The 24,721-nt window shown below is 48.3% G+C and overlaps 1 protein-coding gene across 1 annotated transcript in view; it reads right to left on the bottom strand.

Moving 5' to 3' along the window:
* The window catches only part of XYLT1 (xylosyltransferase I), a 388,023-nt gene that overhangs the window by 26,156 nt on the left and 337,146 nt on the right, over positions 1-24,721 (bottom strand). The window contains exons 10-12 of the mRNA XM_014544395.1: positions 17,852-17,932; positions 5,220-5,436; positions 2,277-2,453 (exon numbers count right to left, since the gene is read on the bottom strand). Of these exons, the coding sequence (XP_014399881.1) occupies positions 2,277-2,453; positions 5,220-5,436; positions 17,852-17,932 (475 nt within the window). The remainder of the gene's footprint in view (positions 1-2,276; positions 2,454-5,219; positions 5,437-17,851; positions 17,933-24,721) is intronic.

The raw sequence follows: 24,721 nt of genomic DNA, 5'->3' as shown, positions 1-24,721 counted from the left end.
ACTCCGAGTTCCTTATAGGCAGCAGTTTCTTGATTCTAGATGTTGGGGGATATTCTTGATCTCTATTTACTGTGGAAGGAAGAGCTGTGAGCACAGGGCACTGTCTCTGCTGGTCAGTCTTTATCAGAGACCGCGGTCCGCGGGATGCTGGGCCTGGAGTACAGATGCTGACGCTCGAGAGCAAGCAGGCTGGGAGGGCGCACTCCCAGGAACCACCACGGACTTTATCTACATGATGAGGTCCTTTGCGTGAGGACAACGACGGGTCCTCTAAAAAGTGGGGATTCTTTTTTTCCTTTTGAATAGGTCAAATATTCCCCCTGCAGCCCTCCTGCTGCTCAGCAGATCCTTTCTACATGGACAATGGAGCGAAAATGTCACCCAAGTTTATGCCCAAATTAACATGGGCTTGGGGAGGTCCCTGGGTAGCTCTCAATCTGCCACCAAAAAAAAAAAGGTCTAGAAACTATTGCAGCAACCGCTTACAGAGGCAAAAGACATTAGGTGGGGACCTTGAGGGAATGGAAACCTTGAGGGGTGAAACCTGCTGTGTATGCTGCACCTGTGCAGACACGAAGCCAGGAAGGCAGCGGGGGCGGGTGCAAAAAGCCGGGGGCTGGACCTGGGAACACCTGGGTGGGACCTTCAGCCCTACCACTCCTTACGTGTGTCTGTGGACAAGTAAGTTTGCCCATCTGTGCCTCAGTTTCCCTCCTGCACAATGGGGATGATGTCTGCCCCAGGGAAGCCAATGAAATGCCCATGGGGGCCTGGCACACAGCCTGGCAGAGAGCAGATCCTACCTCCTGTGCCCAAATGTATAGAGCCTCCCAGCCCCCTGAGGATCTTGTTCACGTGCACATTCTGATTCAGCAGGTCTAAAGCCACACGCTATACAATGCGTTTCTAACCCTCTCCCGGGCGATGATGATGCTTCAGGTCCAGGACCACACACCGAGGAGCCAGGCTAGAGACTGAAGCCCCATGCGGGCAGCGGCTCAGTTATGTGCTGGTGAGTCAGCAGGGGCCCCTCGGTTAGCGGTTTGGGCAGCAGCATACCATCTCCACGTGATAGCTCCAGTGACCTCAGAGTGACGTGTTTAACCATTTTGTTGCCTCCTGTCTGTGCCTTCTGCAGTTGGGGTCAAACATGGTGAGCAGGAGGGTGCTCACACAGGATGGAAACAGGGTGCCATTCGGGATGGGTCTGGGGGCTCAAGGGAAGCAGACGGAGCATGTAACGCCCTCTGCCTCTGCTCTCCCCACCACTGTAAAGGAGGCCATGCAGAGATACCTGTGAGGACAGTAACGCTTCTGCCTCCTGTTACTCCTTCCAGTTCACAGATTGTGCTGGTTTCCAAACCTGGCTGCTCATCAGAACTTCCCTGAGGTGTAATCTGTTAAACATTCCTGGACCTCACTGGAGATAGTGGTTTGCCCGCAGTGCTGTGTGGCGATGCCTGAAGACATTTCTGGTTGTCACACTGCAGTGTGCTGCCCGCAGCCAGTGGGTAGGGCCAGGGATGCTGCTCAATGGCCTGCAGTGCACAGGGCAGCCCAGAGCATGGGATATCCAGCCACAGTGTTACCAGTGCTGAGGGTGACAAACTCTGCCCCGGATATACTCAAGTTTGTACCCAGGAATATGTGTTTAACAAATGTTTTCAGGGGATTCTGGTTAAAAGGCAATATAAAGAAATGGATACAAATATGGCCTTTGGAAACAGATATGTGTGGTCATATCACCTTGCATAAGGTTTTTGATCTTTCTATGCCTCGGTTTACCTATTTAGAAAATAGAATAATAATAATAATTTTGATATACTCAAGTTTGTACCCAGGAATATGTGTTTAACAAATGTTTTCAGGGGATTCTGGTTAAAAGGCAATATAAAGAAATGGATACAAATATGGCCTTTGGAAACAGATATGTGTGGTCATATCACCTTGCATAAGGTTTTTGATCTTTCTATGCCTCGGTTTACCTATTTAGAAAATAGAATAATAATAATTTTAATTATCTATCTATCTATCTATCTATCTACCTACCTAATAAGGTTGTTGTAGGGTTAATGAATCAAGACAGACAAAGTGGTTAGAATTATCCTGGTCTGGAGTCATTAAAAAAATATTGGCTACTATTGATGTTGTCATTATTATCATCAATAGGCAGGGTTGAAAACTGGGGGGTGAGATGATCAACAGGCCTGGCCTTGGTTGCCTGCAGAGGATGCTGGGAGGTATGGTGTGGGGGCTGCAGGGCACCGTGGGCTCACCTGGAAGCGGTGGAAGTCCTGCGGCTTGAAGTCGTTGGGGGAGCAGCCGCACCAGTCCACGATGTGCTTGTACTGGCACTTGCAGCCCAGCTTGCGGTTCCAGTTGGTGATGCGCAGGTTGTTGTCCACCATGGTGTCGCAGTGGGGGCTGTTCTCCAGGACCGTGTGGAAGAAGGACTGCAGGGGAGAGAGGGACCAGCCTGAGACCGCTTCCCGCCTCCCTCGAATGGGCCGGGTGGGGTCCTTCCCTGGGACCCCTGCCTGCGAAGGGGCTCTCTTGGAGACTCATCTGTTCTTTCTGTCAATGGGTCAGTGTCGGTCTGGTCCTACTCAGGGTGCACTGGATGTTTTGCCCAGACTGGCTGAGTTCTGCTCAGAAGTCTAATGTCCTGAGTGTTCCTCTAATGACCTTGCCCCAGCAGTCTAAAGCCCGATTTCAAGATATCTCTTACCAACCAGGACAAGAGAGAAAAAGCCCCTCGGGATATGTCAACACATGGGGACCAGAGGAAAACATGGGGATAATTATTCAGAAAACCTGGGGCCCTTAGGCTCTTGCTTTGCAAATAGCCAGGACTGAGAACAAAGGGATTCAGCTCTGAAATATCTTGAGAAGACAGACCAGTGCTCTGGAATTTCACCCCTGGGTAAGGGAGGTCAGATTCATGGGTGCATCAGGCCCCAGGGAGCCCTCCTGACTTAGCTGCTGGAGTAGGTGACTACAACACAGGCCGGTGAAGGGTGGGGCTGCCTGCTGTCCATGGTGCTGAACCAGGGACCATTGCTTTCCCCAAATCCTGACTCTTGGCCCACCTCTCCTAGGAACTTGCAAAAGAGGCAATGTTGAGAGTGAAAAGAGAGACTGGAGAGGAGAGATATGGTTAGAGATGCAGAGAGACAGAGACTGAAAGACTGAGAGAGAGAGACAGGGAGGGAAGGAGAGAGAGAGAGAGAAAGAGAAAGAGAGAAGGGAAGGTAAGACGGAGATGCTGGAATGGAGGAGGGGGTCTAACAGGGACCTGGAGTGTCACGTGCCTTGTGTACTGGGACAGGGATGGGACAGAGAGACAGTTCCAGGATCAACATCTTGATGAAAAGAAACAAAGCCTCCAACAGTCTCTTCTCAAAGGGTGGGTGGGCACAATGAGGCTCCACTCCCCCTCCGCCCTCAGCTGACCTTCCTGTGATGCTAAATGACATGTCCGTGAACCTGGGTTTTAAGCTTGAGTTGTCTCCAAGCCCACGGAGGCCCATATTCTCCATCAAGCCGTGGGGAAAAGCACCCAATTACCAGCTGCCCTGTGTCCTTTCATAACGATACCGAAAGTCTCCTCAAGATAATGGATGAGGAGGTTATCGGAATTGAGAGAAAAGGTGGTGTTTTGCTGAAATAGGATTAAAAGCTGATTACTTAACATGTGTGCAGAATAGCAAAACCTGGCCCGGTGACAAGAAGCCCATCATCTCTCTGGAGTGAAGCGGGCAGCCGGCCCTACCCAGAGCTCGCCACCGCCCCAATGTTGGTGAGAAACATGGACACCATCAGATGAGATGCACTGTCTTGTCTGGACTAGAAACACGTAACCCCAGTGGTGCCGAGAGGGGGCACAGGCCGGAAGGAATGGTGGGCCAGTCGTGGGAGGTGTCACGGGAAACAGAACCAGCTCTGGAGTTTTCTGAAGTAGGAAATTAGGAGCTGGAGGTCAGGGAGCTTAACCTGGACTCTCTCAGCCCGGGTCTGATGAAGAGGCTGCTGGCACGTCAGTGGCCACACTCCAGACGGAGTGTTTCAGAACAGCCTGCAGTCTTCCAACATTCAAAGGTGTCTGTGTCGCCCCAACATTCACAGGTGGAAATCGTAACCCCCAATGTGATAATGTTACAAGGTGGGGCCTTTGGAAGCTGATTAGGAGATGAGGGTGGAGCCCTCATGAATGGGGATTAGTGCCCTTATAAAAAAAGGGGCCCAGAAAGATCCGTAATCCCTTCGGTCCTGTGAGAAGACAGTGAGAACTGTCCGTAGGCAGTCTGCGACCTGGAAGAGGGCCCTCCCCCGATCATGCTGGCACTCTACCTGGGCCACCTCGCCTCCAGAACGGTGAGTAGTACATTTCTGTTGTCTGTAAGCCACCTACCCTATCGTATTTTGCAGCCCAAACTAAGTCAGCTTCCCACCCTGGGGTCTGAAAAGTGGTGACGGACTCCCCAGAGCTTTTCAAATACTTCCAAAAGCCACGGGAAGTGCCGAGTCCCAGGCACGTGGCCATGAGGGCTGTCGGTGCACCTGGCACAGGCCCCGCTGCTGTCTTTGGGACCACTGCGATTTCTTGTCTGACCGATCAGGCCAACACTAGTGTCTGTCTGTCAGGAATTGAAAGGACAATATTCAAAATCAGAAGAGGGAATCTTGGTTGAGAAAGCCGTTACAGGATTGGTGATTGCAGCGCTGATATGGGTGTGTCCTGAAAGGGCCGGCCTGCACAGATGTGCGGATTCCACTCTGCTCCACTCTGGAGTGAGGGGTTGCCATCAACAGAGCAGGTCAACACTCAGAGGCTTGTCATTTTTTAAGTAACAGTTTTCTAGAAAATGGCAGTAAGTGCCTTATTCTACATAAAATTAGTATGTGATTATTTTAGGACCCATGCAAGCCAAGTGTCTTAAGAAAGGGATGCCTTTTCCACTTTGCATGAAGACACTGTGGACTGCTGGTGGCAGCACTGTGCTGTGTCCATAGACTGGAGGGGACCAGGGTCCCTGCCATTGCAACTAGGTCCCTGGCAGTCAATGCCGCTCTCCATCCTCATCTGGTTGTTTGGAGGGCTCTGTATTGGATTCAGCATTGCTTTGCCAAAAATTCAGAAAAAAATTCAGTATCTGCTTTGCTCTAAATGCCAGAGCCAGCCCCGGCCATTCTGGGGGATTCTTTTCTGGGTCACTCACCTCGGCAGGAAGCAGGGTGTAGGAGTAGAATTGCTTCATTTTAGTCACCAGATCGTCCGTGGAGAACGTCACATACTCCACAAACTTGCGGTTCAGCAGGAACCAATCGGAGCCGCCATCCACGGCAATGCCCTCTGGGATCCGCCGGTCCCCCAGGCGCCACATGTGGGCGTCACACTCCAGGAAGAGCCGGTCCAGGCCCTGTTTCCGGATGAACCTGAAAGACACAAAGAAGTGATTAGCCCAAAGGTGCCTCCACCTGGTGTCCAAATGAGATGGCACAATCCCAGCGGTCAAAGCATTTATGGAGCACTGACTGTGTGCCAGGCACCGAGCCAGGGCTGTCCCTTGGCTTTCACGGAGAGACAGGTCACTCTACCCCTCTGAGGCGGGTGCTATTATTACACCCATTTTACAGATGAGGACACTGAAACTCAGAGAGTTTAGGGCACTTGCGGAGCACAATTAGATAGCAATGATCATCCAGCACACCTACTTCCTCTTTAGAGAACTCTGAAATCATCTTTTCATGCCGTGGATGCCTTGGTAACTTAGTGAACACAGCCTGTGGACACTCATCCTAGAAACATGTTCTTAAATCATAACACACAGAATTACAAAGTATTTAAAAAACAGAAAGTTTATGATATAGTAATTCTGGTGCTTTTTGATTCACACATGAAATACAGGATTACAAAGTATTTCTTAAAACATCGAATTTATGATAATTACATGTGGTGTAATTATCGACACACAAGATCTTGTGGCAGGTCTAATAACTATTGTAAATGTGAGGAAGTGGTGAGGGTAAGTGACACTTAGACGTAGACTCATCAGCTACTATGTGATATGAAAATATGTGACTCTTAACAGTTACTGCTCACACTACTGTGGTTTGGTCTTTATATTTAGGTAGATTTCAGTGAAAATAAACAATGTTTTCCTCCCATTCAACGTCATGGGCCCTCAGAACTCCATCTATGAACCTCAGATGGACAACTGCTTGAAAGTATAAAACATAAATATTTGGGATTTTGCAAGGCAGGCTGGCAGCTCTGGCACTTCCTGTTTTGTAAATGCAGAAAGCAATGGTCGAAGAGCTGGTAATACAGGTGTGTGGGGACATTGGACAGAGCAAGAACCCAGCCTCTGGCCCAAACTCTGTGCATTTACGGTGAGCATTAACTGCACACTTACTATGTGCCAGGCATGGTGCTGGCCCTGTGCAGGGCAAGGAGGAGTAAGGATGATCCCTGCTCCTCAGGGGCTAGTTACCCAGTTGGGAGCTTAGTCTAGAGGCCTCCCCACTCAGGGATCCCATGCTCCTCCAGCTCTACAACATAAAGTCACCCACTTTAAAGTGTACAGTTCAGTGGCATGGAGTTCATTCACAACGTTGTGCAACCATCACCTCTATCTAGTTTCACAATATTTCATCACTCCAAAGGAGACCCCATGCCCATAAGCAGATCCCATGCCCCGTACCCCTTAACCCTTGGCAACCACCAAACTGTTTTCTGTCTCTACAAATTACCCATTTTGGATATTTCATATAGAAGGAATCCTATAATATGTTGGTCTTTTTTAATAAATACACTTTTATTGATCTTAAAGCGAGAGGAAGGGAAAGGGAGAGAGAGAGAAACATCAATTGGTTGCCTCCCACACGCACTCCGACCAGGGACCAAACCCACAACTTGGGCATGTGCCCTGACCGGGAATCAAACCGGTGACCTTTAGGTGCATGGGAGGATGCTCAACCAACTGAGCCACACCAGCCAGGGCTGTTGGTCTTCTTGTTTGGCTTCTTCCACTTACCATAATGTTTTCAAGGTTCATTCACATTGTAGCACATACTGGTGCTTCATTCCTTGTTTCTGTCTATCCAGCATCCGTTCCTCAGTTTTCTGGGAACCACATCTCCACTGTACTTTGGACAGTCCCTAATCTTCAACTTGGGTTTGCACCTAACCCTAACACCAGGGGCTGAACATAACCCAGGCTGGTCAGTTCCATCTGCTTGGCTGCCATATTGGTTCAGGAATGGGTGAGAGATTCAAGCTGGTTTTGAGATTGGGTCCTGGAGTTTTTGCTGAATTTACCAGGATGGAAGAGCCTTCTATGGGATTCTTAGCTGAGAGAATGCAAGCCTAGAGCTGGCTGGCAGCCTCTTATCACCATGAGTACAGAGGTTGTCTGACAGTGGAGGTAACACAGAAAGAAGTGGGATGGAGGCCACATTACATGGGAGCCCAGGGAAAGTTGCCAGCTTTCTGAGGACACAGAGAGACACATGAAGGACAGCAGCCAACCAGAAGGCCCAGGTATCCAACATCTCTGGTCTTGTTCTTTCTCTAACACATCTTTCCACGTGCCAAATCCAAGTTTGGCCTCACATGGACGAAGGATTAGGGATCTCTTTGGGGGATGTGACCTGGTGGAGGTTTTTCATTATACTCGCCTTATCACACAAAACTTGGATTTAACCAGTTCATTAAAAGGAGCCCTGAGTTTAGGAAAATAAAATCCTATCTCGACTCTGGTTGATGCTAACTTATACAATAATATATAGTTGGTGCATTTAACCATGCATAACACTTTAAATTTTATATAATTTATACCAAAACTTACATGGTAACCAAGACTAACCCAGAGAGAGAAATAAAAGGTATCCAGGTGCGAGGACTTGCAAAATTTTTCTTTCCATGGACCAGCGTTGTAATTTTATGTTCCATTATATGGGATAATAGCATCGCCTTGCAATTTTAATGTGATGTCCCAGACCATAATATCCAAATACAATATTTATGCAGTAATCTCCAAAATGAAATATTCATGGGGTTGGGAGATTGGTTGCTGTATTTACTGCATTCCCAAACTGATAAGCTGCAAACACATGCTTTGGTTAATTATGAGTAAAAATAGAGACAACTGTTCCCAAGGTTTCAGAAAAAGTTTCTGGGTTGAGAGGCGCTACTGGGACCTGGGTCTGGGCTGGGAGAAGGTGGCAGAGAAGGTGTCAGAGACCCAGGGTCTGGGTATCTAGCAGGTGAAAGGAATCAGCTGCTTAGGACGTGACTTGCTGTGTTTCCTGCCCTGTGCATTAACCATAGCTTGGAAAGGTCAAGGTTGGAAATCAAGGTAAGTCAGTAAACTCCTGGATGTGCCTTTTCCTAGATGCAGGCTCACCAGTAAGCATGGTTCTCAAGGAGGGCAGATTGATTTGCAGCAACGGGCTCAAGACACTGAAGGTGACTAATGACGCTCTCCTCCCTACAGTTTCATTTCTCATTGACTTGGTTACCTGGGGCAACTGGGTCAATAGGTGGAACTACAGAAAACTACAGTCATAGCTAAATAGGGGTTAACTGGGATGTCACAGGTACCCAGTCTACTCGGCTGAGCATCAAGGAAACCAGATGGGAGGTGAGGAGGGGCCCTGATTCTCGCCCCTAGGAGAAGAATTCAGTTAAGAAAGCATCGGTAGCCTTTGGGAATGATCTCTGAGAAGGCAGGCAATGAAGAAGCCCCTCAGTTCAGTTAATTCCCTTGCTGCAATCTCAGCATTGTCATTGAGTATGAAATTATTCCAGAACTGTCTTGTCCTGTAATGAGTTCTCAAAGGAGGAACTCTGCCCCTCGGATTTTACAGAGTGTTTGAGCACGAAGGGATCTTAGCAATCAGCTAATATAACTAATTCTACAGATTAAACACACAGACACAGACACACTGAGACCCAGAGGGATGGATGAGCCAAAGTCATCCAAAGTCACACAGCCTAGGGAAAAAAATCTCCCCTCCTCCGCTTTTCCTGCCCAGTGATCTGTCACTGAACCCAGATTACTCCTTTAGCATAAGTACAACCTAAGCATTTTAGTTAAAAAATAAAGCCATGGGACAAAGCATGAAAGCCACAATGTCGGAAGTCAGTCAGCCATGTGAATGGGCTCCCTCATGACAGCCACATGATAATGCGGGGGCCAAGCTCCGGGCACTGGAGCCAGAATATCTGATTCAAGTCCTGCATCTGCACTAACCTTGGGCGACCTGAACATGAGACGGCTCAGTTTCTCATGTGGAAGATGGTGATCATGAGAACAGCTGCCCTTACAGAGTTGGTGTGAAGGTTTAAATGAGATGATAGATGGAGAGGGCTTAGCAAAGTGCTCACCACATAGTAAGTGCTCCATAAATGCTCACCAAGATGCTTAACATTTTTCCTTTACCAAGCTAGAAAATTTAAAATTCTATCTCTCCTGCGATTTGGTATAGTTACATGTAGGGCACCCGCATAACTAAGGAGAAACCCTGTCTAAAAGGAAAAAGCAGGATATTTCAGCACCAAGGACAGTAGCCAAAAGCCCCCCCACAACGAACCCCATCTCCTGCTATTATGTTAGTTAAGCAATGCCCATGGTTGTGGTGGCAGAGGTGGCAAGTCTCATGGGTATCCTAATTCTGTCTGAGCACCATGAATACAAAACCCTCCCATCTTTCCATGCCATGAGTCAGTGAGGATTCAGCTCACTGGGTTCCTAGTTTGGCAGCTCCATAGGGGCCCTGCTGGCCATTTGTCTCAGGCCTAGGGTGGGTTGTGACCCTTCCTGACCTCAGCTGCCTGGCAGATGAAGGGGGCTTGGGGCATTCCCTCGTTCAGCAGCTCCTGAGAGCCCCTTCAATACGCCAGGTCTATGTGCTGAGAATCTGCTCGTAAATAAGATGGACATCACCCCTGCCCTTCTTCTCTTGTAGAGATAGAGATAAAAGAAGGAAATAATACCATCTACCATTCATTGAGCATGTGCTATTTTCTAGGCCCTGCTCCTCATACTTAACATGTATTCTCTCATTTAGTATTCACCACGATCCTTCTTTTTACAAATGAGGGTTCATTTTACAAATGAAGGAATCAAGACACAGAGCGAGTAAGTACTTTTTCCAAGGCCACCCAGCTGGTTAGTGGCAAGGGTGGGATTCAAACCTTAGCAGTCAGGCTCTGGATTCCACACTCTTAGCCACAAGGTTATAATACCGCTCTAATCAATAAACAAGTAGACACGGGAAGCTACAAAACACATTAATATGTAATTAGAAGTTTGTGGTAAGTGCTCTACAGAGAAACTCAGAGTGCGATGACAGAAAATAAAGAGATGGGGCTTAGCTAGTGATGACGGCTGGGGAAGCTTCACTAAGGAGGTCACATTTAAGCTGGGTGAGAAGCATGAGAAGGACTCGGTTGTCTGAAGTGTTGTGGGGAAGAGCTGTATAAGCTTTATAAGAAATAACATGTGCAAGAACCCCCACGAGTGGAAAGAGGCTAAGGTAGCTGGAGTCAGAGCTACAGGGAAATGCTCAGCTTCCCTACCTCACTGAGGAGTGGACCAGCCACAGGACAGGCAGACTCTGACCCGACTGGTGGAAGGAACGTATCATCTGTATGTACATGCGGCCTGGACAAGGTAGGAAACGCTACAAAGAACATACTTAGGGGATCGGTGTAGCGCAGTGGCCAGGAGTGCAGACTGAAGCCAGACTGCCAGGGCTCCAGTCTGTTTTGCACTTAGGAGCTATGCATCGTTTAATCTCTCTAGCCTCAGTGTCCCCATCTGGAAAATGGGCATGATAATGACTTACATCATGGGGTTGTTGTGGGAATTGAAAGAATTAATATCTGTAAGGCATTTCAGATAGTTCCTGGCTCACAGTACATTGTCTATGTGTTCCTATTATTATGCGCCTTGTGCTAAGAAAGCTGACAAGTTTGACAGTCAAGGATGGAAGGAAAACAGAGTCAGAAGCCCAAATTCTGGAACCTACAGTCTCCCAGCTCTGTGGCCCATGCTCTTCACCACACTCAGGGCCCAAAGCAACTTGCACCCCTAAGAGTCTAAAGGTCCATTGAACGCTGATTGGTTTTCCACATTTCACACATTTTTAAAAACAATGTTTGCTGCCTTTTATTCTGACTGTAGAAGTAACGCATATGTTTCGTAGAAGCTTGAAACATAAAAAGAAACAAACAAAAAAATAAAAACTATACTCTGCCTCTCAGAGATGATGCTGTGAAATATTTTCTCTCTGGTCTTTTTTCCTACTCGACGTGCATTGTTTGGAAAAAAGAAAAGCTCCAAAGTTGACCTCAAAACCCAAGCGGAGGCCAGGGGCAGGTATGTGTGCACAGTGGTGTGGGTGCCTGGGCGATGCTAAGCAGTATTTTGACACGGTTGCCATAATGGAATGAAATAAAATGCACATGCAAACAGCGATAAACGCGCTGGTTGGGTTTAAGAAAAGCTAAAGCGAAAGGCAATGTGCTTTCCCCACTGGAGACGAGACACTGATTATCTTCCCACATCAATCATGGTGCCACAAGACAGCTGGGAGCGAGCTCTTCTGCTGATGAGCAACTTGGCACCAAAGGCCTCCTGAAAGCAGGTTTGCTTGGAGGAGGTTCCTGGCCCGGCTCTCGAAGGATTTGCCAACTTTTGGCTAAATAGTTGCCTGTTTGCACATCAAGGGAGGTTTGGGTCTGAAGATTAGTTCAGTGTCAGAGGGAAGGCGCTGCCAATCCTGGGGGCTGGGACCTGTCCTAGCTTCTTTCCAGTCTAGCCTTCTTACATTTGAAACGCTAGTTTCCCTAGGAACTGCAGGAAGTGTTTCTAAAATGTTAATAACTTGTGTACCATCTTCAAGATTTTTCTCCATTACCATCACCATCATCACTACCACCACCATCAACTTAATAGGCAAACTATATGTTCCAAAAGCTTATATTCATTCAATTTTTTAAAAAAAATATTTATTTCAGTGAGTAAGGGAGAGGGGGAGAGAGATAGAAATATCAATGATGAAAGAGAATCCCTGATAAGCTGCCTCCTGCACACACTCCACTGGGGATTGAGCCTAAAACTAGGGCACATGCCCTGACAGGGAATCAAACCGTGACCTCCTGTTTCAAAGGTCAATGCTCAACCACTGAGCTACGCCGGCCAGGCTCATTTATTTAATTCTTGCAATAACTCTACGTGGTTGGCTTTGTCATCATTTCCATTTAACAGAGGAGACAACTGACACACAGGTGGCTGATGTAACTTACCTAAGGTCACATACCTAGTGAGCAGTTAGCACGTAAGTCCTGCAGAGTCTGGTCCCAGAGCCTGGGTTCTTAACTGCCCTGCTATGTGCTTAATGTAGTAACCAAAGGAGAAGTCCCTTAATATTTTTATTGAAAATGACATTAAGTAGCTTCAACTTTTTTTTTGAACTTAGTCTTATTCTAAGCAGGATAACCATGGAGTCATGGGCTAGACTGGCAAACTATATACATTTTCATTGATGCATATTGGATCAATACCCAACTTTCCCAGTATGCCCATATAGGAACTACCCAGAATAACGCCACACATCACTGGTGGATCCTGAACACACTCTGGGATAGGCTGACTCTGGAAAGTAGGGGAAGGACCTGATTTCCCTCCCCTAATCATTTAAAAAATGATTCTGCTTAAAGTCATCAGAATATTGCTCTTTCGCCTGTGCACCCCAAAAACTTAAACAGGGGTCTCTCAGATCCTAGGGTGACAAAAGAACTCAGGCTTTAAAAGTGAGGCGGAACCGCTTCTAATCCCAGCTGTGCCATTCACTAGCTGTGGGGCCTTGAGCACGGTCAAGCAGCTCTCCACGCCTCAGTTGTACTCACCTCTACAATGGGGTAACATCTGCAGAGTGAGGCTGGAGGGAGATAACATACTTGAAAGCCCAGGGCCTTCCCATGGTCACTGAGGAAACTCCGCCCTCCTCAATTCCGACATCACTGTCCAAACTTTATAAAGACGAGGAAACGAAGGCATGGGGAGTCAAGGTCATGTGTTGAAGTTCCACGGCTGTCACCTGGTAGAGCTGGCTGTAGCCCAGTGCTCACTCTCTTAAAACTACATCACACTGTATCCCAGATCTGAGCACTGGGCCTTCGTGACCTTGACTTAGGCAGAGAACTTAGATCAACCAAGACAGGAAAAGTCCCTGAGGAAACGCTCTTCTGGCAGAGGGAACTGCTTTTTCCTCTCCATCTCCCTGTAAGGGACTTGTCCCCACACACTGGGACTTGATCAGGTTGCCAAGATGTGGGAAACTTCCCTGATGATCCCTAAGCCAAAGCCAGGAGCTCCTGGGGGTGTCTGCAAAGACCCGCTTACTCAGGCTGCGAGCAGACTTTGGGGCACCTGCTTCTGCTAGTCCTGCCCCAGCTATCTGGGAAAACGGTAATTGTGCTATGTGTTTTTCAATATATCCAGTTACTTTATTTTTGGAGGAAAGCAAGGAGGAACAGTGAACACAACACTCCCCTTCATTTAATTACAGGAACAGTCAGGACCAATTTGGCAGCTATTAAAATACTACTTTGCCTTTATGCTGTCTCTTCGCAGCGGGAGCTGGAAGTCCAAATTGGCTGCTAAGGGCTGGCGATGGGGACAGAAGGTCAACACCGCTATTAGGAACCACGTGGAGTTAAAAACAGAGGCACCATGTGGCCTGTTCTGTTTGTCTCACTGTTTGCTTTTTGTCCTTCCCCATCTCTTTGTCTTTTAAGCTCTCTGCTCTGTCACAATGTCTTTTGCAAGAACTGGTCCCTAAGCATCGGAATGGGAAGGAACTTTGGGGACCATCTGTTCATCCCCTTTGTTTTCCAAAGAGAGGCCGAGTGGCTGCCTCAAAGCCAGCCCATGTTGGAGGCAAGCAGGACCAGAGCACAGAGAGGTGTCCCCATGCAGGGATGCCCAGCCCTGGGACACAGTCCTCTGCGTCTGAGCCCTGGCCTCGCTGTGTGAGCTTAAGCAACTCCCTTCATCTCTCTGAGTCTCAGTTTTCTTTATCTGCGAAATGACGCTAATAAGCTGGGAAGGGTCACCAGTTGGAGCCGCAACATTAAAACCAACACAAAGGACAATAGAACTAATGAAAGTTAAGTTAATGGGAAAAGGTGTGTGTGTGTGTGGGGGGGGGGGTCACAAGGTACAAACACCCAGTTATAAAACAAGTAAGACCTGGGCTGTCATGTACAGCGTGGTGACTACAATCAATAATACTGCAGTGTGTATTTGAAAGTCGCTAAGAGAGTAGATCTTAAAAGTTCTCATGGCAAGAAAAACATCTGTAACTACATGTAGTGATGAATGTTAACAAGACACTTTGCAATATATACACATATCACATCATTATGCTGTACACCTGGAACTAAGATGATGCTATATCCTAACTTAAAAAATAGGCTCTTGCCAGTGAACTACTTGGTGATTTGATGGGATGCGTTTATTTTACTTTAGGAAGCCTCTCCAGAAATAATAAAAAAGAATTAAACAAGCAAAAAACTAAAAGCACTAAGAGCCAGGGCTTGGCGATAGTAGTTGGACCGCTAGAGTAGCCATCTCTGAAGTCAGACACTGATGCTTTAGTTGCATTGTACAAGGACTTCCTTTCCTCCTTAAGCCATTTGGAGCTGGGTGTCTGTCATTTCCCACCCACAGCGTCCTTCCTGACACAAGACCAGCACAGGGACCGGAGCTGAGCTCTGCACACGTGGGACAGAGGATGCGGGAGACGGGCATTGGCTGAGCTTGTTCGTGTTGTAGGTGAGACCGCAGCTAACGAAGGAGAGAGTGGCAGACGATGACATGTTGGTTCATGTTACTATTAAATTAACAGGAAATTACTGACTTGATTCATCAAGTCAGAGAATCCAAGCTGAGGCCTCATGGGGGATGTTGGAACGTGTGAGCTATTCTGTCCTTGTATTTTAGGGTTTTAGAAGGAGGTGCAAACAACATCTCATAAGCCCCAGACTTTGTCCTGTCCCATGCTATTTGGGTACCACCTGTCAACTGGTGATGCACATCAGTTAGACGGGATATACTCACACACCCAGAGGCATGACTCTGGCCCATACACCATCTGTTTCTTTCTCCCAACAGCAACATTTTAGTCCAATACTTATCATGGCACGGCCATCATTTTCATCACCACCACCATCATCATAGGGCATTTAAACCATGTCAAATGTTTTTATGCAGCATCTCATTTAATCTTCCCAACAATCCCATGAGTGTAGGTCTATTAAAACACATTGTATGCGGGAAACGTATTTATACGTTTTACGTTGAGTGGTAGTAAGTAGAGTGCGGGACACGTATTAATACGTTTTTTATAGACTAGCGGTAGAATGCGGGTAACGTATAAATACGTAAACTAAAGTTATCGTAATTTTACTGAATGTTGCCATTTGTGCAAAAAAATTAGCAAAAATGGCCCACACCACGCGCCACCTGTTAGCGCGCGATAAAAACTACCCGCAAACAATGTATTAATATTTCCATTGTACAGGTAAAGGAAAAGGCTCAGAGAAGTCAAGCCACCTGTCCAATATAACACAGCTAGGACACGGTAGAGCAGACTCTAACCCTAGAGATGTAATCTCAAAGCCCATGATGTTAACCTCTGTCTGATACCATGTTCCCAGTATAGTGGCTGGAAACATTAATCAGAGAATAAATACTGACTAGGCTGAAACAAGAATAGTAGGGTAGATGTAATTCAGACATGCCTATCAATTTACAATAAGCTCCATTCTCAATGTGTGACTTTATTTGCCCAAAACATGTATGACAAGGTTACCTAGAGGGGAAAAAGGGTCTTCAATCTCTACCGAAGGTGGGGACATGAAAACGTGGCCTAGTTTTAACCACCTCCAAGGAATCTTGTTCAGCTCTACCTCATTCCCATGGGCTTTGGAGCCAAAGACCTGGGTTCAAATTCCAGCACTTTCCAGCTGTGTGACCAGGGGAAAATCCCCCTTTTTTTTCCTGATAAATGGGGCTACTGATTCTTGTTTTTGCATTGAGTGATTGTAAGAATGCAATTGGATCCTGCATGAAAAGGGTCCAGCAGAGCAATGGACACTTAGCAGGGACACAACACACAGAGGCTATAATTCTTCTTCCTCTGCCAGGCCGCCCCCACCTTAGTTACTGGACATGCTATACTCATCTGTGCTGCTTTACAGAGTGGCCTCACATCTGGGGCTCTTTTTATAATCCTCACCTGAGGATATGTTTATTGATTTTTAGAGAGAGAAAGGCGAGAGAAAGAGAGAGAGAGAGAGAGAGAGAGAGAGAGAGAGAGAGAGAGAGAGAGATTAGTTGCTTCCCATACACACTCCGACTGGGGACCAAACCTAAAACCTAGGTATGTGCCCTAAATGGGAATCGAACCCGCTACCCTTTTGGTGTACAGGATGATGCTCCAACTGAGCCCCCCAGCCAGGGCAAGTAAAGAATGCAGGTTGTCAGTAGGACAGGAACAATCTATAAATAGACAGCTGGATGAAATCAAAGTTAAACCGCAGGAAATCGATACACCACAAGGACTCTGGGGTGACTACTCCAAAGCTCAGGAAACGGAGCCCGCTGCTTCTTTTGTCCCTCCCTGCTGTGGATAACTGGGTGAACTAAGTCACAGGGCCAGCCACAGCCACACTGGCACCAGCAGTGGCGAGAACACTGAAAGCAGAGATCGCAAACTGAAACGCCAACGGGGCCAGGTAGGGAAGGGGGACAGGTGAGAATGTCCGAGACTTGGAAAACCTTCTTTTCTTTTAAGATGAACTGGAAATCTGGATTTTCATGGGAAATACTGCTATTTTTAAATGGGGCTATTATTTTTCAAATGGAACACCTGAAGTAAACACAACAAAACAAAACCAACATGAGGGCCAAACAAAACAGGTTAACGAGCTAACATCACCCTCTGAGCTGCCAGGTTGTGTCCGGAGGTCAACTCTAGAAAAAGGCTCTAAGATGCTAGAGTGCTCCTGGGCTGGATTTTAATGGTGTTTTACCTCTGGATGGTGTTGCTGATCATGCGATCCCTCCTACAGGGGGCGCTCAAGACTGTATCCCTTCAGGCTGATCTCTGGCAATGGGGATCTGGACCCAGTTCAAAGCTGGATGGTAGTGATGCTATTTGGCACTGTTCATTTTAACGAGGGAGGTGCAATGGGTCCAATTGGGCTTTGGGTGCCTCAAATTCCTGCCAAAGTCTCGGGCAGCAAAGTGAGGCAATGGTGAGGGCACAGGGCTGGAGTCAGGATACTGGAGTTCAACTCCTTGCTGGTATGGGACTCTTTTCCACTAGAGAGTAAATTCCCTAAGAGCGAGGATTTGGTCTTGTTCACTGCTAGAAGGCTGCCTGGCACACGCGTGACATTAGGCAGATATTTGCTGAATGACTGGCTGACCAAATGGTTGGGGACATCACAAGTGACGGGCCTCCGTCTTCCCACCAATAAAGTGGGAATTAACAAGGCTGCCCTGTTTGCCTCGAAGTTGCCACAATGGGACACGGGACGCACAAGAGTGCTTGACGAAAGGTGTAAAGGGCAATGACCCGAGGAGAACCACTGAGTATGATCTCTGCCCTTCACTGACATCAGAGGGACCACTTCAGATCCCACCGTGGCCGCCTCCCTCCCACCCTCAACTTCCTTCTGGCTGCACCAAACCGCGTAGAAGGAAGCCCCAAAATGATCACTCAGATTTTCATTTCCATTTTTGTACAAAGACGGGGGAAGACACGCTACCTTGCATTGTCCCGGCCGTGTGACTTCAAGAAATTCATATCTCGGTATCGGGAGAGAAATGCCACCAGTTGGTCATTTGTCCTGTAAACAAACAAAGAGGAAAGTCAGAATCCTCCAGAGACAACGGGGTCTGGAGTCTTGGCTCCATTCTTTGCATGGAAAACAGCATCCCTCCTCCTTTCACACCCACCGGCTGAAAAGGCTGTATTCCTTCACGAGTCGGCATCCCTGGCCTCACCACACCACACTAAAACGCACTGTCAGCGTGTCTCCTGGATGCTCCCTGTACTGTGAGCTCCTTGAGGATAAGCATACTATCTTACTTTGGAATCTTCAGTGCCCTGGGCTTGACAAATAGTAAGTCATCACTGTGTAGCTCAATGCAAATATGTAGCAACCCCAGGGCCTTTGCACTTGCGGTGCGTGGCAAATCCTGTCCTGTATCTTCCCTTTACTAGCCGCCTGTGACTATCCAGGTTCCCCTTTCAAATGTCATCTCATCGGAGAGGTGTTTCATAGTCACCCCACCGAACCTAGCACCCACACCCCCTCTCTGCCTTTATCACATCACTTTATTGACTTCACCCTCTTACCAACATCTGAAGATGTTGAACTTCCTGACATTAGGACTTTAAGTTCCAGCAAGACAGAACTAGTTGCACTTGCTCATCACTGGCATGTAGCAGGAGCTACAAGGATGTTTGTGGATGAATAAATGACTCAGAGTCAGATGAGTGTGAACTGACTCTTTCAAATGTATTTTGGGAAATGAATGAATGAGTGAATGAATGAGTGAATACCAAGTTCTCAATAACCACTGGGCCACTGATTGAGAGATCTTTAAAAAAGATAAAGCACGATACAAACAAATGACAACGTTCCCAGCATTGTTATCCCGAATTTATCACCATCAATCTCGGCACTAGCAGTGTAGTCACAGCTAATCAGCGTGTGCACACAGCTGTGACAGCATTTTAAAAGGCAGTCACACCGGTCTCCATCTGCCAGAAATGTAGTCGCCTCTCCCGCTGAATAAACCCAAACAGGTAACGGGTGCTGAAGTGACAGCTCCTTTATCATCAGGCTTCTCTGCGCAGGGGTTTTTGTTTAGAAGAAAAGGGTTAACCATTGTTTCAGATTGGGAGAAATGTGCAGGCAGTGGAAAGGAAGGACATCTATGGGAACGGGCTGGAGGCTGGACCTTCGGGAGGCAGGCGGGTGCCTGGGCTCAAGTCGCAGGAGGCTCTGGAGACAGATCCCAGAGGCTCTCCTCACCAGGCTCTGTGTGTCTCCAGGTAAGCAATTTACCTCCCCTGGACTCACCTGGGTGGGTCTAAAGGGCACACAGTAGGTGTACAGTAAGTACAAGCTGCGCTACTCTCTGCCTCCCATCATCTGGTCCAAGCTGCCACCACCCCTCACCGCTCGCTCCTTCATTTCCCTGCATCTCCCTGCAGTCGCGCCTCTCCCAGCCCCTGTTCTGTGATTGGATGACTCATGTTTGACCAACTCATAATTCCAGCGGAGGGGGCACAGAGCAGTTAAGAGATGCTGCAGTGAAAATGAGCACTGCCGATATCCCGTCCCGTTACTGAAATCAACACCGATGCAAAGCCAGCCCTCCTAGCAGGCAGACTCCAGAGAAACCCCGTGCGCCTGCAATGAGCTAAATCCGGCACACACAGCCACTCAGCCCTGCCGGTGCTCAGAGGTGAACCCCGGGGATGCAGACAAAGGCTCACCCCACGTGTCTGCACAATGATGGTGCGTCTCCTGTGTGGACAAACCCGCCCGCTCACTGCAAGGTGAAGCCCACGCGTGCCCCACGCCAAGTTACGGCTGCGTGTGGGCAGAGGGCCTCCTGAAGTTGCTGGGAGAGCTCTTAACTGAAGCAGCCTATAAAAAATTAAAGCGAGCTCCCTCCGAACCATCTACGCGTCCTAGCATTTCCTATTCACCAGCCCCCTCGCTACTCTCTGCGCCAGTTCATTATTGTCGTCCTAATGAATACGGGGACAAGTTAACCTCTGAATGGGTCCCTGACAGCAGGAATAATAAACAGGGGCCTCTCAGTAGCCTCAGTGGGAGGGTTGAAGGGGCCGGGCTGGGGCTCCCTGGGGGAGGGGGACCCCCCTCTCTCAAAGCCTCAGGCCTCTCAGGGTCAGCGGCTGCAGCTCCATTTGGCAACCCCAGAAAGCCCTTTCAGGGCCCTGAGCTGGGGCCATTTTCACATTTACCGCTTCACCAAGTCCCCATCTGACGGGGATGAATAGGCATTTAGCGAATTTACTTAGCAATGCTTCCACATGAAATCCTCTCAAAAGATGACATCTTGGGGGAGGGAGGGCTGACGGGGAGGGAGCCGTGGATTCCAGGCCCAGAGCTTGTGGGTAAAGGCGCTTTTTCAAAGCAGAGAGCGGTGTCCCCTGCCTGTCCCCTCTCCCTGGGGCCCAGTCCCCCTCGCTCTCCCTCTGCATAAAAAGCCTGCTGGGAGTACTAAAGCCTGTCTCCCAGCCCTTCTCCAAGGGGAGAGGGAATTCGGCTGGGGACCAAGTTTTCCTATTGTTGCTTTCAGACGCCTGTTGATAATTGCCTACATAATATTTAGTTCTCTCCAGATAATTAACAGCTTGCGATCTGTTGACATTTTACCCAGTTCTAGCCTCTCTCTCTTCCCCTCACACACACTTCTCACTCACTCTCTCTGGTGGAGTCATTTGCCAAGTGGCTCCCACAGCTCAGCACTGTGTCTGTCTCCCCACCAATTTCTTTGCACCTCTTGCAGAAATCATTAGAAAGCGTGTCTCTTCATCTATGCCAGTTCCTCTGACTCATGATGGTGACTCGGGTCCATCACGGTCCCCGCTGGAGACACTGGGACATCTTTGTTTTAATAAACATGGTTTTCAATAAATACATCTTAAAATAAGTGTACTGGAACCATATGGAGATATTGGTTGAAATGAATTAAAAAAAATGAATAATGAAAGAAGCTCCATTGACCACGTATGGAATGTCCACATTAGTTTAGGCCCCACTTTATTGCATTTAGTTTTCACAAAGATGCCATAAAATGTGAGTTTCATTTCCATTTTACGGATGGGCAGCTGAGGCTCAGAGAAGTCACCCCTTTAGTGAAGTGAAGAGTCAGGACTGGAACTGCCAGACCACTTCACCAACGACTGTGTGAATAAATGAACAAGTGAGTGAGTGAATTCCACTCCAGGTGCAGAAAAGATACGGTGCTCTGAGGCCTCCCCACTGCATCTGGTCTTCACAGCAGGAGCACCAGCCCTCTCTGATAGACGCCGTATCTCAGGCTCCCCCAACACCCACTGAGTTAAACTCTGCTTTTTAACAAGATTCCCAGGTGAGGCGTCTGCCCTTTAGAGCTTAAGAAGTGCTGCTTTAAGTCAAGCATGGATATCGGTAGTTAATTCTCTTTCCTTCTTCATCTTCTCCCCATGGGCTCTTCCTGAAAGCCCAGACCTCGAGCATGTTCCTTTCATCTCCATAAGCCTCACGTGTTGCGAGTATTAAGTAAAATAATGCGTGTCAGACCTGTGCAGAGGCACCTGGCATATTCTAAGCCTTTGATAAATGTTGCCTGTTACTTAATACAGGGTGGAGCAAAAGTAGGTTTACCATTGTGAGTGCATGAAACACAGAGTTTATTCTTATATACTTATTTATTGATTATTGTATTCATTTCCATACAGACAACTGTAAGCCTCCTTTTGCCCCGCCCTGTACTATTATTGCCATTTTGAGCGCCTGAGACATTTGCACGGAACAGCAGTGCAAGGACCCAGCCTACTTTGAACTTGGAGGCTTCCTGTGCATCACACCCACGCGATGTTTGCGGAGCACAGTCTGAACACCCTAGAAGGAACTTACCCAGTCTCCTAGCCAGGGTCAGAGTTGGGAACTGTCTCCCAGGGGCCCCTGCACCACCACACGTGTCTAATATGCATAATGGCTCAAGGCTGAACACACAGGGAGGGGCATGGCTCCCTCTCTGGTCCTTCCCCACACACCCTCTCCCCCAGGAGCCCAGCCACAGCCACACACCGTCTGCTGGCACGTGAGATGGGCGAGGAGAGCCTGCTTAGCCTCCACTAAAAAGAGGCCCAACGCAGAGCCCACTTCTCTTCTCTGCGTCCCGCCTGCCCCCCACCCTTGGGCCCCAAATCTCCTCTAATACAGGGTGCTGAGAAGAATGGGAGGTGCTCACGACTAGGGGTGAGGCTGACAGTGCTCAGGCAGAATTCAGTGAAGCACAGAATTTTGTGAATGTCAGGATTCAGGATTTCAAACCCCTCATGCAGACTGGCAAGTCTGCACAGACCCGAGGGACCAGATTCAGCCGCCGTGGGGGCGGGGCGTGGGCCACCTGTGGAGCAGAAATGTGCAGGACGGTAGTGAAGGAAGGACGGTGGGCTTGGACAAGCAGAGGGTGGTGAGGGTCGAGGAGGCACCGTCAGTCTGAGCCCAGTTTCTACTCCTGGTGTATATCTGTACAGTTACCTCATATGTATGTTCCATTTACATACCACTTTAGCTTCATCCTAAGCAGCAATATATGTGATCGCTTGTGTACCTTTTCCCCGCTCAAATTTTAAACTGAGGTAAACACATAAGCTTGAATTTGCCATCTCAACTGTCGTTAAGTGTAGAGTTCCATAATGGTAAGTACATTCACAGTGTTGTGCAACCATCACCACCATCCATCCCCAAACTTCTTTTCATCTTGTAAAACTGAAACTCTGAACTCATTAAATAACGACTCCCTATTTCCTCCCTGCCCCGAGCCTCTGGCAACTTCTTTCTGTCTCTACGAAAAGTCAAGTTCATACAGTAGACAAACGCTAGATACCTCACCTAAGTGGAATCACACGGTATTTGTCTTTTTTTGGGACTGGCTTCTTTCACCCAAAATCCTGTCCTCAAGGCTCATCCACATGGTAAGCATGTGTCAGAATTTCCTTCCTTTTTAAGGCTGAGTAATAGTCCATCAGGGTGTACCATTGTTATGTGTTTTCCTGTTACATGTGAAAAGTAACAACTACTACTTGTAACTCCTAAAGCAACCTGGCCACCAGGGGCATATGTAGGGTGGCCAACGGATCTGGTTTGCCCAGGACTGAGGGGATGCCCCAGGCACAGAGTTCTTCGTTTTAGAGTCAGACAGTCCTAGGCAAACCTGGATGAGTTGGTGACTCCAGGCAGATCGATCCGCCGAGGGATGTGTGACCACAGGAGAAATGTCACACTCTGTCCTTTTATGATGAGCCGAAGCATACAGGAAACACAATGGTGGGATGGCCAACTGTAACCCTGTCCTATGCTTTTAAAATGATGATTATGGAAACTCAGATTACAGCGAGATAGAGAATTAAATGACAGCAATGGCAACAACATCTGACACTGGAGTGCCTGCTATGGGGCCAGGCACTATTCTAAGCATTTGTTAACCCGCTTATTCCTTATGGCAACCTGTGAAGTAAATGCTATAATATTCATATCCATGTTTTAGTACAAGCACGTACCTGACTGTTTTATGCAATGATATATCCTGCTGTTCTGTCTAATAAGCACACACAGAAGGTGAACTTCACCTTTTAATGGCTGCACAGAATTCTGTGGATGGGCACAGCCAATCCCCTAGCGATGGGCATTTATATTTCTCCCCCCTCCCCTTATAGATTCTGCTGCTATGAACATCGTTGCATATTTATCTTTCCAGATGTAGGGAGGATAGATGGATTCTATAGGATTACATTTCTAGATGTGGAATTATTCATGCAAAGGGCCCTTTTCAGCCTCTCTTTGCTTTCAGAAAGAGGCGCGAATGGGAATGAGGCTGCCCCAGTGGAGGGCACGGCTAGAGCCCTGCCACTGCACAGGAAGCAAGCCAGCCGGCCACCAGGCAGGTGGGGAGGGGGAGGAAATGGCAAAGGCGATAGAGTAAGAGTGGGGGATGCCCTGCAGAGGCTGGGGGGCTTCTCTGGCAGCTGGTGAGGCCAGGCAGGGGCCCTCTAGCTTCCTGCTACCAACAACCAGTGGGACCCAAGTGGGCTTCCCGTCCAGGAGCAAGGGGTGTGTGTGTTGGGGGGGATGCACAGAGCCATCTCCTCCAATGCCCGGGGCAGCTGCTCCAGCTGGTGCCCATCTGTCTGCTAACTGGGCCCCTTGGACAATACTTTTTGGGGATCCTGGCTATAGTCCTGAGATGAGCAGGCACTGGGTCTAATTCTGTTCTGTTCCTCCAGGACTTGACACATAGTAGATGCTAAACAACTATTTACCGACATGCTTAACAAATGCCCCAGGGGCGGGGCGGGGGTGGGGGGCTGGTGTGCAGGGCTGCTGGGTGCGGCTGCCAGGCCTAGCACAGCGCCTGCCTCCCTAGAGGGGCTCTGCCCAGGAAGGCAGAGAACTCTGTCCCTCACTTCTGCATCCGTGCCTTTGCCCAGCCCATTCCCTCACCCAGGGATGCGCTTCCCCATGTCCTCACCCAGAACTGGGAGAGATGTGGGGCAGCGAACCCCAGGGCCTGGGAACACACGGAGTCATTCCATTGCAGAAAACCCCTCCTCATTGCCTACAAAGTGCTAAGTGCTCCTCCTCCCTCCTTTAACCTCACAACCACCCCAGCAAGCCAGCACTAGTTTATACGTGAATAAGGTCAGGCCCAAGTTTTAACGGCTTGGCCACAGTCTTGGGAGAGGGGCGAGGAGGTAGGGACCTCCACTCCAGGTCCAGAGTCAGGGCTCTTCTCAGTCCTGCTTCCTTGTGGTGAATAAGCTTCATGCGTGTGCTCTGTTTCGTTAGAAAGAGCCAGGAAACAAACACAGGAATCGCAGCGGC

Source organism: Myotis brandtii, unplaced genomic scaffold, assembly GCF_000412655.1.
Source record: "Myotis brandtii unplaced genomic scaffold, ASM41265v1 scaffold363, whole genome shotgun sequence".
NCBI lineage: Eukaryota > Metazoa > Chordata > Mammalia > Chiroptera > Vespertilionidae > Myotis > Myotis brandtii.
This window is presented reverse-complemented; position numbering and strand designations above follow the sequence as displayed.